Below are 15686 nucleotides of genomic sequence, written 5' to 3' on the forward strand. Positions count from 1 at the left end.
ATGGTAAAGTTTGAAATAGTTATTTATAGCCGGTAAATATAAGATTTCGTAAGTATGAAGTGCAGAAGCAGCACTCATAGAGATCCATATCCTGTGAATAAAATGTACCAACACGTGCACACACACACACACACACACACACACACACACACACACACACACACACACACACACACACACACACACACACACACACACACACACACACACACACACACACACACACACACACACACACACACACACACACACACACACACACACACACACACACACACACACACACACACACACACACACACACACACACACACACACACACACACACACACACCAGGAATGTTTACAGACAAATCAGATCCTTCATTTGATCTCAGATTCCAAACTACTGCAGTTGGCTTTCGTGAGACACAAATACACATGCTGGTGATATAACGTTTACTCACCATTTATTTGTAAGGATCAGGCTCATGACTTTGCCTTCTGATTGGGACAACTAGACAGTTTAATCACACCTGAATTGTAATGGACAGACATATTGATTATAATATTTGACAGTGTAGATGAGTCGTTGTTTTGCCTGCATTCCACGACTAAAGAAACAGGATTTGGGGAATTTCAATGAATTGGAGCCAGAAATCTGAGATTGTTAATAAGTCTGTTCGGATTTTTATATAAAAGCTCATATATAATCTTGTAGTCATGATTTATGACAAAGAAATGATTGTGTTTTGAGAGAAAACTGAATTCCGAGCAGAGAATAAGAAAATAAAATGACATTATACACCAAACAGAAACTGCATTGAGGAAAGTGAAAAAGAGGAAGGAAATAATACATTTCATAATTTGCTGTGTGGTTATTACACAGAATTGATTGCAGGATCTTTCCTCCCTAATATGTATTGCCATTCTCTTTTTCTTAGTATCAAATCAAAGAAACATACAGTAATGATACAAGTGTTGAGTCCATAAATATGTACATATCACACACACCACACCACACCACACACCTTATCCCATTCATATGAACTCATCCAGCTTTTACATTTCATTGCAAAAATGTGCATTTGCTTAAAGAAGTCCATCATATATAAAATAAAATATATTCTACATTCCAACATGAAAATGTAAAATAATGTATGTGCTTACATTTATAATATTGGCAACAAACTCACCTTTGTCTCTGTATTATTAAGCATTATGTTAAAGATACATTCATTCATAAATTATAGTATCACATTTTACTCAATGTCATTATTTCAGTTGCTCGAGTCGATTTATAATGTTTAATGGTTTATTAACTTAAACTACTTTTTTAACCTGAGAACTCTGAGTCACTTAGATTTCAATCCTGGACACAAGAATGTTTTGTCTAATAATCATGTTTTTGCATTATTTATCTTTTAGAGTTTTGATGATACTGCAGCCAGTTTGTAGAAGGCAGCTTTATTATTCTGGAGCAGCTAATGTGAGCTCACCCTCTCTGCTTTGGAGTAATTTGAGAGGATTAATGAAAGGGTCCAATTTCCCTAAACTGAAAGAGAAAATGAACTCCATTCACGTTTTCAACATGTCCATCATCCTGTGTTCTCTGCAGTGCATCATACTCCTATGCAGATAAGCAGTTCGATGTTCATAATGACAAATTCCAGTAATATTTTGTTTTGTTTTTCATAACCCTGAACCTAGCATTCCTGTGCTCGGTGATATGTGGTCAGTTGGACTCCACAGGTTGGAGAATCAGGAAAGTCTCATCAGTGTTGACATCATGTTAACACTTTGAGGACAAACAAAGACAGGAACGCCCCGACACTGAGAGACAATCTGTCTGTAGCGCCCTTCAGCAGGACCTCCACCGGGTAGTGGTCGCTCACCTCCAGCGCCTGCACAGAAACCACACAGGAAACCAGCCTCAGCACACATCAGACAAACAGAATCTGGACTTACTCACTTGCTCACTCACTCACACACACACACACACACACACACACACACACACACACACACACACACACACACACACACACACACACACACACACACACACACACACACACAGACAGACAGACAGACAGACAGACAGACAGACAGACAGACAGGCAGGCAGGCAGGCAGGCAGGCAGGCAGGCAGGCAGGCAGGCAGGCAGGCAGGCAGGCAGGCAGGCAGGCAGGCAGGCAGGCAGGCAGGCAGGCAGGCAGGCAGGCAGGCAGGCAGGCAGGCAGGCAGGCAGGCAGGCAGGCAGGCAGGCAGGCAGGCAGGCAGGCAGGCACGCACACACACACACACACACACACACACACACACACACACACCGTTACCTGGTCCTCTGAGAGTCGGTATGCCTTCTGGAAGTTGAACGGGGCGGCTGAAGTAGGCACAACGGATCTGGCAAACCTCTCCCCGTGCACAACGATCCTGTGTCACACAGAACAACAAACACATTTTACTGATGTTTTCAAATTTTTCTGAAATAGTCAAAGACTTAAGGCATCATAAAATGTGATCATTTTTTTATGAAGTTGTAGGGATGGGCTTTGCTAATGGAGCCCAGGTAAACTAAGCTAAACTAAAATATATGCTACATAATACCAGCTATACTTGTTGGACTGTATGCCTCCTCAATAAGGCAATATGTTCATTTTGAATAATATATCTTTAAAAAAAAGTCCTATTGATTTGAAGACCGGGATGGAAAGCTTATTTCTTGTGATTTATGTTTCAGAAATCAAAAATTGTGTTAGCTCTTGTGTAAAAGGTCCTGGGTCTGTTGGACATTCAGGAGTGTGAGCTCACCTGTCGTAGGTGCAGGAGGTGCTGGATCTCACAGTGGTGTCCGTCTTCTCTGGGATCAGCCAGTAAAGGTCCCTCGCTGTGAGTAGTCTCACGTGCTTCCTGTTCTTCTTAGCCAGGTAGCCGCAGTCAGCGTTGAAATCCCCGAGAAGCATCACGTTCTGCTCACACACACACACACACACACACACACACACACACACACACACACACACACACACACACACACACACACACACACACACACACACACACACACACACACACACACACACACACACACACACACACACACACCAACACTGATGGTGAGGCTACAGAATCGTAATAGGCTTAATTAAAACTGTGTTCCCAGTAATATTCGGCAAAATTATTTTTACCTCAGTTTTCCACATCTTCCTCACATTTTGCAAAACGTCATAAAGTGCATCGAGCTCTTTAGTGGTGTTGGTTGGAGTGGTGTGCTGAGGTATGAGGACAAACTCCTTTATGTCTGAAGATACAAGAGGGGGGTGGAGGAAAGGGTTTACATGGCTCAGCTGCACCACGACTTTAATGACCTCAGGAGGCGAGTGTCAGAGGGCTCACCTGTCTTTGGGGCTTTGAAGCGGACAATGAAGGGCTCTCTGGAGAAAGCATCAACGTCTCCTTCACGATCATCAGGGTACTGATACTGTCCAGTCACTGACACCGTGTCAGTCCTGCACACAGTCACAAAATGAGATATTTTGAAAAAACGTTTAACTGAGGACCTCTAAGCTCCGAAAACCGATGCTTTTCAAGCACCAAAAAATTGTCGGTCTAGAAGCAAGAACCGCATACATACGTCACGCTTACGTTGGAGGCGGGGGCAGGGGCGGGATTAACCTGAGCAATAACAGTTTATGGCGAGTACGGCAAATGAAAGTTGTAACAAGCAGTAGCGCTGAGCAAAGTGACTAGAATGCAACCACACACTTGTTTAAAAAAACGCACTTTATAAAGTCAGGCAACACTAACCAGGCTTCGTGTGATTCTGTTTATGTTTACCTTACTTAGACCATCCGTTCGCTGTCATTGATCATTGTGGAGAGCAGGCAGACGTGTTGTTTTATATTATAGCAGCTGAGCTATCAGATGGAATCAATACATGGGCTGCACAGGTTGTCATGACTCATGTCCGACTATCACAAGTAGAATCATCATGAAAAATATGCTGGTAAAATGTGCCGGCTTATGCCACAATAAGATGGCAACAAGTAGTCAAGATAGTCAGTTTAGCTTCGGTTGCTATGCTAACATCACCCATTTTATACCAGAGAAACTTTCATAACAGCAGCGTTGTGATGCCAAACAGCGGGCTGCACTGCAGTGGTCAGTAAATGCCGCTGTAACACATTAATAAACAATGAACCACGGCACTCTGGAGAAAAGTACAAGGGTTGAGAAGTAGTTATTTAATTTAATCTGGCTTCGCATGATTAAAAGCAACACGATCATCGACCCAACGGCGTTGGGGAGAAAATCAGCGACATAAACGGTGAACAAAACGGGGGCTGAAATGAAAAACCGGTTCCGAACCAGAAAAGCTCTAGCACGGAGCTAGAACGGGAACCGTGTTGGTGTGAAAGGGGCATAACACGCTGTCAACCACGCAGCTGCAAATCACCGGCGAGCTGATTACCTAGTTAGCCTTCCAATTTATACAATTCTACTAAAGAAAGGGTATACAATTGACGTAATGACCCGCCGGGGGGTTTAGTGTAATTGTAGTTAGACACGGTTCGCCACTGGTTACTACATTATTCAGAAGTTTACAGTAACTTTGGATAATAACACTGGAACGGAGCCTCTCTTTTCCTCTCTCCCTCTCCTGACAGCCCGTCTGCATCAGATCATGTTATCAGTTCGCTGATCCAGTGAATGAGTGGCCCGACTCGACAGTAAATAATAAGGGGGGGGTGAATTGTCTGACCGGCCCACTTCGGTACCGGCCCACTGGGAAAACTCCCGGTACAACTCCCTAATTCCCAATATTCCCCTTGCGGAGAGGTCCTCATCTTGCGGAGGGTGCCTCAACTAGGCCGAACATGCGGCGCACTATGCGCTTATGCGGCGCAATTAGTGTGGCGCGGTACGGTTTCGCCACTGCGAGGCTCCACTAGCACCCGTCCCCCCGTTGACGCTCGCGAAACAGAGGGCCTCATCATATAACTCTGCGTGGGGCCTCATATTGGCCAGGGACGGCCCTGGATAGGATATTAGGTAAAGCTGCACACTCATCATATACATTAAACATTTTTATTGGATTTGTTAACACCATAGTCCCTAATATATTTGTAGAAAGGCAGGAAATGGAATTAAATCAAGAACATTTTTCATTGCGGAGGACCCCCTGTTTTGTGTCCCCCCCACTTCTCAAACCAAGTTACACCCTTGGTCACAGGGGTTGTGCTGCAGAGACATGGCTGAGTCATTAACAGCTATAACTTTCGAGGGGTGGAGGTATGCCCATTATTTTTAAATGTGTAAGAAAAAAGGACAGGAATGTGACGGTAAGGTGCAAACTGTGTCCAGGGGCCTCATTTATAACGCGTAGGATTCACATGGGAAGGTTGCTTATGTAGTAGGAATCCGAAAAATAGGTCCATACATTTTCCGCCACTTTCCGATTCACCGAACATTGCGTACAAGCGAGGAAAGTGCGTATGGCACCTCCTACGCCGGTTTCCCTTTATAAATCATAACCAACTCGAAATGCGGTGCAGTTTTTGCGGGCTTCACGTAACGCCCATGTTTGCCTATAAATAGTCAAAGAAACGCCCTTTCATTCATTCATTTTGACTGACTGCATGAAGAAGATCGCAGGAAATGACGACAGAACTGCTAAAACAAACCTCTCACACCGTGTCAGATTTTGATTCTTTTGGGGAGGTCGAGATAAATCATATTGTTTGGTGGATGCAGTTTGAACCAGAGTAGCAGCATGGAGGTCGGATCGTCACCAAAATAAATAAATAAGTGGTCCGAAAAAGATTAATGACACAAAAAATACACATAGCCTTCCTCAGGCAGTGTGTTTGTACCGGGGACAGGAGCCCCCCCCCTTGATGAGAAACTGTAAGAAATGATCGGGGAATCGCTCCGGAGTGGAGTCATGATGACAGTATTTGGTGGTTTGTGTCCCAGCTGTCGATCAGCTGTGCGCAGTGTCTCCACTAACATATCCGTATTTATTTATTTCTCCCAGTTATTTTTTTGTGTGCACTGAGGAGTCGCAAACAGGCGTTTGTTTCATCATTTTAAGATTGGCTTTAATTAATGTTTGAAAATGAATTCATCAAATATGATAAATGAGAGGTAACATTTTATTTATGGTATTATTTCCACATATTTCTCTCCATTCTTCCTTCTGCCAACGGTGTCGCAGTTTCTCGTCTCTCCCGTTTTTGTGCTTAGTGCGTACGCATGGGTTAGAGTTTGCGTGGAGGACCGCACGTTTTCCCGTCAAATTAGTATTTTATAAATCGCAAACATTGCGTAGAAACTGCCGTACACCATTTTTTGAGCGTATATCCCTTTATAAATGAGGCCCCAGGACAGAACCTCTCCAAGCACCTACAAAGTCAACTTGCTAACACAAGAAGCTAGTAGCTAAAGACCCCCGAACCCAGAGTGATGATGTTGAGTGTGTGCCGACTCCGAACAAGCAGCAAAAACTAGAATTTTCACCGGTCTTCCTTATTGCAATAGTAATTGTTATATGTTATTTACACTGTTACATGTGCACATGCAGGCCTAAGTTTTACGTTTTGGCTATAGGCTGTTGCCAGGGGCGGACTGGGGGGAAAAAGTGGCCCGGGGATTAATTGACAGACAGGCCCACTTAATGCGCGGCATGTATCGGCTGGCCGGCGACAAAGGTATGTTACTTAACAAAAAACCCGATGCATTTTATGTTATTTTGGACCATTATTCATATAGTAATCACATTACCTGAGCCCTTGAGTTGCCTAGAGCAAAATAGTTACAGCATATATTTAGTGATTTTAATGTTAACAGATCATTGATGCAATAACATTTTGACCCAATTTGCCTGACTTGACGCATGGAAAAAAACATGGGCGTAGGAAGCATCCTCAATGTGGGTGAGACAATTTAACAGGGGTTGTGGGTAGGTGGTGGACCTTACCTCCTCTAGGGGGGTCCGGGGGCAAGCTCCCACGGGAAGATTTTTTTTAAATGTTGAAGTTAAATGTATCAATCTGGTGCACTTTGAGAGCAAAATTAGGGACTAAATCTATGGCAGTCAGTAGGGGCTTGGACTGTGAGCCGTAGGGTCGCCGGTTCAAGTCCCCGACCAGACCTACATTTGGAGTGTGGACTTCTACTTGGAGAGGTCCCAGTTCACCTCCTGCCCTGCCGTGGTGCCCTTGAGCAAGGCACCGGAAAACCCCCTTCCCCCCTCACTCCCATTGCTCCCCGGGCGCTGTACAATAGCTGCCCACTGCTCCTAGTACTAGACTCCTGGTACTAGGATGGATTAAAAGCAGAGAACACATTTCACTGTGTGTGCTGTGTGCTCTGCATGTGTGACCATTAAAGAGGGTTTCACCCCTCCCAATTCTTCTTCTTCTTCAACACCCATATAAAACAGAACTGTAAACAGATTTATTTTTTCTTTCAACCTTTATTTGAACGGCAAGTGGAGGCAAAAATGACTGCACCCAAATCAATAAACCTGCTAGCTAACTAGTCTAAACTCAGTAACAGAATGTTGGCAACACGTTCTTCTCCACAGCCACGCGACCTCTGAGTCAGACGTCACTTCCCCCTTTTCTATCCTCCGGGTACAGCCGTACAGCCACTCCCCCTGAACCCCGTTTCCCTGCCAAACCCCCCCCCCCCTCCCCTCCCCTATGCAAGCCCCTCCCTCTGAACCCAGGGCTCGCTACAATACTGTACACTGTATACACAAACTACACAAAAATGCCTTTACGCTTTGGAGCTTGTTTATCCATCTGTAAGCAACTGCCAGCTAGGTCTCTCAGTCACTCACTCCTGATCGTTCACTGCGCAGTGACAGTTGCTACGGGCCTGATGTGTGAAATTGAAACTGATAGATAGAACAAAGGTAGCCTATCAAAACGGGCTGGGCTGGGCTGGAACACTTACAAATCTGGGCCGGTAGGATTTAGGTAAGCAACAAAAAAAAAAGGGAGTGGCCGGAATACTTACAAATGTGGGCCGGTAGGATTTGGGCAAAATAAAAACTTCTTTTTTTTTTCTTTTTTTTTGGCCCTCCGGCCCACACACAGCACCGGCCCAGCGGGGAAACTCCCGGTATTCCCAATGGCCAGTCCGCCCCTGGCTGTTGCTGAGTAACACAAAAGTAATGTAAAGAGTAATGTAACGAGTATGTAGAGAGTAACGAAGTAAAGTAATATATTACTTTTTTTTAATTAATAAGTAATATGTAATATATTACTTTTTTTTAATAACGACCACATCACTGCCGGGGATACATATTTATGCATGAAAGACATAAAAAAGAGCATTTTGCATGATTGGTCCCCTTTAAGTAATTTTTGTAAAAAACTAATTGGTTAATTGTCTTTATGTTTTTGTGAAGAAAGAAGCACGCGTGTCCATGTCCGCTCACCTGTAGACGAACACGTACTGCTCCTGGTACGAGGAGGACCTGCCCAGCCGCTCGCTGGCCACAGAGGCATACTCATGGTCAGGGTCGTACCTGGACATAAGACACACTGTTGGTGCTGCTGTTTGTCATTCTCTCATTCACAGCACAGCATTGTGTGACTGCAGGTGTGTGTGCTGAATGTGTGTGTGAAAGAGATCATCACCTGTTGAGGCGGTCAAGCAGCTGTGGTACCGCTTTCCCTTTCATGTCTCTCACTTCCTGCAGCAAACACACGTCGCAGCGGGTGATGATCTGCAACACAGCACAGCAAGAGGTGATTAGCTTTGTAACACACTGAAGTGAATTTCATTGCATTTTGTTTATTAAGAACATAGCTATGTGTAGAATAACTACCATGGCCTGTGAATACCATGGTAGTTATTATAACACCTGGATTAAGAGAGCTGTAGAACTTTTTATTTCGGTTCAGGCCCAATATATTTTTCACTGTTGTCCACATTCATAAAGCCTGCATAGAACAACACCATGATAGTGCATGGTGCAAAGTATCTATGTGCGCTTAGAGTAGTCCTCTGTACAGAGAACTGTAGTTCCCCCACTGCAGACGCACATTAATAACATCCGCTGGCTCATCATAAACCATAGACTGTATATAGTCATAAACGTTGGATAGTGTAAGTGCAGTCTGATTTTCTTGAAGCCTGGTCGTCTTTTTGAATTCTCCTATCCACTATTCCTTAACCCTGTGACGTTTCACACAGAGGTCAAGCAAGGGAAAGACGATATAGGACAATTCCACCGCACCCTTGGGATAGGAATTTCGAATTGGAACTTGAATTTTGAATATGAATTTCGAATTGCAAAATAAAAACTTTTTTAACTTGGACTTGGAATGTGGAAATAGAAATGTAACCTGGAATTAGAATATTGTATAAATCACTTGTACCTTTTGATATCTGTATTGAGAAAAAAAAAATCACTAAAAATGGACCTCAGCTGGAATCAGTGCTTACTGATCAAGAGAAGGTGGTTAAAACGTCAGGCATGTTATCTCAAAAGGCAAATTCAAGTTAAAGACATCAGAGTATTTCTCACCCTGGCCAGAGTATGCACAACATTGCTCTTCTTGACCTTGGACTCCCCAAAGTGATGGAGGTTAAAGGCACAGATTTTAAAACTTGAAGCCCCCTGAACACCACAAACACCCAGGAGGAAGGAGAGGAGGAGGAGGGAGGAGGACTTCATGGCACAGAGCTGCAAGAGAGGGAAACATGTGTGGAGAAAATCAAGTTCATTAAACATAGTTTGTGTACACAGTAACTACAGAGTACACTGTGGATGCAACTACTCCGCAATATGGACTCACTATCAACCTTCAAATCCTGCCTGAAAACCCACCTTTTTAAACTGGCGTATTCAATATCATAATTCCTCTAAACCGATTGTTCTTTTTAAAGGTCCCATGTCATGGCCATTTCTACTGATCATATTTCCATTGTTGAGGTCTACTAGAATAGATTTCAATTGTGCAATTTTCCGAACTCACATTGGTTTCTCTGCAGCATCTCTGTATAGCAGTGACCACCAACTGGCGGCCCGCGGGCCACATCCGGTCCGCCAGACATTCTTATCCGGCCCGCACGACGGGGGTGACAGTGCGTTGGCGGAGTGGTTACTGCGTTCGCCCCCCACCCATTTTTTTTTTTTTACAACGTCTCGTGAGTAAGGTGCAGTACCGCAGTCCAACAGAGAGGCAGCAGCTGCAGGACAGTAGACTGCGTACTAGGAAACCTTCCCTTCCTTGAAGAAGAAGTGATCCTTCGTTGTGAAAAGTCTGGTTAATGCGCTCCGCACCACAGAAGTTGCCCCGCTGCGAAATAGTCCAACAGAGAGGCAGGAGCTGCGGGACAGTAGCCTAGAAGCAGGGTTGGGTTGTAACGGAATACATGTAACGGCGTTACGTAATCAGAATACAAAAATCAAGTAGGCTAACTGTATTCAGCTGGCGTTACATTTGAAAAACGAGTAACCTGATAACAGTTACTTTCGTAAACCTGAAGTGAATACATTTTGGAATACTTATTGGAATTATTGGTGGAAAAGTTTCCTCACAACATGTAATATTCATTACCGGCAGAACTGTGCACACTGCACAGCGCTGCAGCATGTCTGTGAGCAAGAGAGAGATGCAGCGTGTCTGTGAGGCCCCGCCCCCGCACGCAGATGAGAGAGAGAGATCTATTTTAAACTATATTGAAAGTTAGAAACGGAGATGGATAGATAAAATGTGCAAGATAACGTTTATGTAGCATTTCTTTATTTTCGAAATGATGACATTTCATAACGTGATCAAATCAAAGTGAATGGCCTGCTGCTGCTGAATGCATGGGGCAAGTGATTGGAAAGTTTTAAAAGTTATTACATCGTTTCAGATAATAAATAATAATGATAATTCATTCTACTTATGGGCGCCTTTCAAAGCACCCAAGGACACCTTACAATTCATAACATATTCCAAGGAAAGGTTTTAAGACAGTGCAAAGAATGCAGTCCGGGTGATGTTTTTTATGCGGGGTGCAGATGAGAGAGCTGCCAGAATGACACCAAGATGTTGTGTTTGAGTTCTTGATAAGCCATTAAAACAGTAAAATAAGTGTCCCCTGTTCACCAAAACATACCCATCTGTTATGGAAAAAATAAAGTATTCTAAAAGTAATCTGAATGTTACTTTTTTAAGACAGGTAACTGTAACTGTATTCTGATTACTTTCAGAGCATGTATTCAGTCAACAACTTCAAAATTTTGGGCTATATAAAAATCTGCGATAGTGTCTATTGGATACATTTTGGCCCTTGGACAAATGTAGTTGGTGATCCCTGCTGTATAGTATGTGTATTCACCAGGTATTCACTCTCTGTCCTAAACGGCTTGTTGAGGCTCCTGCCCCCCCCTCCCTGTGAGCCCAGTGTGCTCTGATTGGTCGGGACGTTGCGAGGCTCGTTGCTGTTCGCTGCTGCGAGGAGCGGACAGGTTTCCGGGTCGGCGATACAGCGAGAACAAGCAAAACTCATTCTGAGCACAAACACTCACAGCCGAAGTAAAAACAATAAGTGTGGCTTGATATTGAGTAAGAAAAAGGTTTATAACGCTGTGAGAATGGATCTGTGGAGAGCATTTCTCCGCCATCCCAACTCGCCTATTACCAGCGTTCAGGGAGCTCTATGCAAGTCAATGGGACTCCCTGTTAGTTAGCCAAGGGATCCTGGTGTGTGACGTGCTCCGCGGAACCCAGGAAGCAAACAATGGAAAATTAGAAATCTCCAACGAGCTCACCACGCTTAAATCCGCAACAATCTAAACATCTCAGACATGCACACGCTCCACTCAGCTCAATTTAATCTGACTCTTTTACACATTCACACCAATGCAACTCCGGTTCAAGCTCCGTGCTAGAGCTTTTCAGGTTCAGAACCGGTTCTTCGGTTTAGCTCCGGCTCTTTTCACACAGCCCAGAGTCCGACTGGTGCTGCGTCATTGCGTCATCGTTTGCATCATGACGTAACCATTTGCGTGACTGCTTCATAAAGCCAAACCGCGCGGAAACCCCTCACAGCTGACACTGACAACAACAACTGATTGTGCTCCAGCTTCCTCTGTACCTCTTCGGAAGACCAGATTCCCAGTAGGTAGCTGGTCTTTTCAGTGGACTTCTTAAGTTTCTTCATCTTTGTGTACAAACTGGATAAAACGCTGGCTTTTTGTTGTTGTTCAGGAGTTGATCCCGCCCCTGCCCCCGCCTCGACGTAAGCGTGACATATGTGGTGCTTTTGCTCTAGCCGGACAATTTTTTGGTGCTCGAAATGAACCGGATTCCGGAGCTAAGAGGCTGCGGTGTGAACAGGAAAAAACGGTGCTTTTTAAGCTCCAGCTCCGAACCGGCCATGGAACCGCGTTGGTGTGAAAGGGGCAAGAGTGGGGGTTCCGTCTTCGGCACCGCATACGTCACGCTTACGTCAGATCTGGGCTTCAGATCTGGGCTGTGTTCAAATAACACGCGACATCCGCCTTTCCGCCAGCTTCAACATGATCTGTGGAAATAACATTGAGAATCAGTTTTAATGTTATACCATAGTAATTAATGCTGCAAAGCTGGTTATTTTGAGCTTGGCGCATGCAGAGGCTAACAACAGCTAGCTCTAACGCCATCGAATAGGACGTATATTTACCTTCTTTCTCCTACGGAATCATCGTTGAAGTTGTTGATGATTGTAAAGAAGTCTTGAATGTAGCATGTAACGACTGTAAAGTTGGTAGTAAAGTCGTCCCATTTCTTCCATTTAGTTTCGACAAAGCACGACAAAAACGAGTAGCGCTTCAATACAATCTACCTTTGTTGTTGTTGTTGATGTGAGGGGTTTCCGCGCGGTTTCGCTTTATGAAGCAGGCACGCAAACGGTTACGTCATGACGCAAAGGATGACGCAATGACGCAGCACCAGTCGGGCTCTGAGCGGTGTGAACAGAGCGGGAGCTGAACCGAAGAACCGGTTCTGAACCAGAAAAGCTCTAGCACGGAGCTAGAATGGGAAAAGCCTTTGTGTGAAAGGGCTAAGTCTCCCTCTGCACGGACCACAGCACATCCTCCCAGACCAGAACATCTCATCAACCCCTCCATATCAATTAATTGTTACTTCTTGCAATAAACTGACAAACATCACACTGTTGTGGCTTGCTCACTGCTAGTTAACTGGGCATTAAATCCTTGCATGCTACATTTATGGTTCCTTCTCCCACTCAACTTCCCTGTGCTCAAGAACTGCTCGGCAGGAACTTTCCACGTATACAAATCTCAGCCCCAGCCTAGAAATCAAATACTGCAAATCACAGACCAAAGAGAAACATTTTTCCCAACAGGATTTAAGCCTTCTATATGCAATCATTTCTGAAATGTTTGTTCCTATCCTAATTGTAAATGTGTGCAGTTTCTGCAGAGACTGCCAACTATGCTCGGTGGGCCCCGGGGGGCGTGATCTGTCAACTCCTCATGATTCTTCTGTCAAGAGTATTATTGCTTTATTCCTAAATAGCTTTTTTCCTGTTCCATGCTTCTGCAGATAATGCCGTGCAGATGATTAAGTCAGCAGGGGTCGGTGCATGACTGGGGAAAGCAGACATCATAGATGCCACTCCACCGCTCACATGGCTTATATTTAATGTTACATGGCGTTTTAAAGTTTTGTGCTCAGTTAAATTTACATTTGGTTGCCGTAGTAGCCCTTGTATCTTTGACACCTTGTCAGAATCAGTATGCTGTATTCTCTACAACACCTGTACGGCCTTTGTTGTCATCTTTCAATGATTTTCTAGTAGTTGACTTTCCCTCCCAATTAAAACCTTTTAACCTACCAGACATAATGCTGTACTGCCGATTCATAGCTGTGTAAGCACCAACTCCAACATCATTCGGATTCACAGACAGCTTATAACTCTCCTATACCTGACACACACACATTCAGATACAGATATACACTCACACACAGAAAGATACGCGAGTGAGAGATACAAGAGATAGTTTTTTGTATTACACACACAGTCACTAAAGCCCTTCTTATCCCGGCAGTAACTGAAAACATAGACCTGCAGGTCAAAGGTCAGCAGACGCTTCGGATGTTACTCTGCTCACTTTAAGATATTCAGGGTCAGGGGTTAAACACACATGATATCCTGGAAAATATGAGGAAATTCAAATTGGGAAGGACTTATCAAACAACATTAAACGTCACCATTAAATGTAAAACACAAAAAAGAAACCACTTCTATCTTTTGTTCACAGCCGATCACAAACAGAGAAGCCGGTCTAAATTATTTTAGTGTTCTCTCTGTTTCCGTCGTCCTCCAAAAGCACTCCAACACACACACATATTAGCACACAGAAAAGGCCTCTCAGGTTTATGTTACATGTCCCCAGTAAGATGTTGACCCATGATTCACACTTTTTGAAGGATAATGGTTAGTCAAATTATAACAACAGCGACTCACCAGCTTGTAACTTCTGGACTTGTGTTGTCAGCTCCTCTCTAGTGAAACCTGAAGCTGGTCCGCTGAAACTATTTCCTGTGGGAGGGGTTTCACAACAAGTCTAACTGCAGGCTGCAATACATGGTATGCTGGCAACAGTTTCTTCTGTTAATGAGTCAAAAGATCAGTCGTTTATTACGTGTTCACCTTCAAGGCTGGATTCACTTTGTGACATTCATATGAAGAAGATTCAGCTACGAGGGAGATTAAATGTGATTGAGAGAATCAGGAGTTTAGATATGCCAGTTATGTGGTGTATGTAAAGGGAATTTTACAGTTGCTAACCATTAAAGGTGGGGTAGGTAAGTTAGTATCAGAAACCGGCTCGAGTGCACTAACATTTGAATGTACACAGCCAAAAAGAATCCGCCCCTTCCTTCAGACTTCCTTACAGAGCACCTCCTCAGCGAGAGCAGGCTGTAGTAACGTTACATATCAGGCAAAGCTAAACACATCTAGGTTAGCAATACTACACAGCCAAAGCAACTCCGATATTGACTCTGGTTTGACTTCTCCTAGTTGCCACTTTCTTTTTGTTCTTAATTTGCTCCGTTAAATGTTTTCTTTTGCGACCAGTAGACGATGTTCAACCTAACTCTGCCATGGTGAAAGTGGCCGCCTGTTGCTGGCGAGTCATTGAAGTACTGCTGCCGTCCCCCCACCCACGCAAATAATTGTGCAATTAAACAAACAGTGCGTTAACTTGGTGTGGGGTACAACCAGGGAGGTTGCAAAACGGAATTTGTTGTTTAAAAGTAGGGAATATGGAGGCCTGGGAGCCATAGACCTGGGTATTAAACTGCAAATTACCTTTGTAAAAAACATCTCCGCTGCAATACACAGGAAAGCACCTTGGGTTGAGGAGGGAAGAATGGGATGGAACAAAAGAAGAGGGCGCGCTAGAAACGGACCTTACTATAAATTAGTGTATGGTGACTTCACAACGGAACTTCAGCATTTAGGGATTGATTGGATCGGGCTCCCAAATAGAGTAATCTTTAAAATAGTTAACGATTTTAAATATGGAGGTAATATAATGTACAAAAACCTCACACCTGGCGAAGGCAATGAAGTTTTAAAATTAATTAAATGTAAACAATTATCGGAGAGCATGAGAGACGTGAGGTGGTTGATATCTGTTAACAGACTTGCGGTCAGAGCTGTGGTCTCATGGAGC

At 44.0% G+C, this 15686-nt stretch overlaps 1 protein-coding gene across 3 annotated transcripts; it reads right to left on the bottom strand.

The window, feature by feature from the left end:
• Nucleotides 1–432: 432 nt before the first annotated feature.
• Nucleotides 433–14671, bottom strand: dnase1l1 (deoxyribonuclease I-like 1). 3 transcript variants are annotated; one of them, XM_079675394.1, is made up of 10 exons: nt 14657–14671; nt 14471–14545; nt 9528–9686; nt 8635–8723; nt 8433–8522; nt 3380–3492; nt 3172–3284; nt 2795–2952; nt 2320–2416; nt 433–1883 (listed from the first exon to the last, which is right to left on the bottom strand). In XM_079675394.1, exons 3-10 carry the CDS (start codon nt 9675–9677, stop codon nt 1767–1769), a joined length of 927 nt encoding a protein of 308 aa, XP_079531520.1. In that variant the 5' UTR covers nt 9678–9686; nt 14471–14545; nt 14657–14671; the 3' UTR covers nt 433–1766. The 3 variants fall into 3 exon arrangements, with proteins under 3 accessions (XP_079531520.1, XP_079531519.1, XP_079531518.1); XM_079675393.1 differs by lacking the exon at nt 14657–14671 and having other exon boundaries at nt 14471–14643; XM_079675392.1 differs by lacking the exons at nt 14471–14545; nt 14657–14671 and adding an exon at nt 9979–10248.
• Nucleotides 14672–15686: the final 1015 nt, after the last annotated feature.

The sequence above is a fragment of the Notothenia rossii genome, assembly GCF_949606895.1.
Source record: "Notothenia rossii genome assembly, chromosome: 4".
Classification (NCBI taxonomy): domain Eukaryota; kingdom Metazoa; phylum Chordata; class Actinopteri; order Perciformes; family Nototheniidae; genus Notothenia; species Notothenia rossii.

Excerpts from the sequence above, each read along its gene's own strand:
- dnase1l1 (XM_079675392.1), bottom strand. The coding sequence starts at position 10,041 with ATGTGGCCCGCGGGCCGCCAGTTGGTGGTCACTGCTATACAGAGATGC. Across the intron at positions 9,687-9,978 it reads GATGCTGCAGAGAAACCAAT|CTCTGTGCCATGAAGTCCTC; the intron begins GTGAGTTCGGAA and ends CCTCTCTTGCAG. Across the intron at positions 1,884-2,319 it reads ACCGACTCTCAGAGGACCAG|GCGCTGGAGGTGAGCGACCA; the intron begins GTAACGGTGTGT and ends GTTTCTGTGCAG.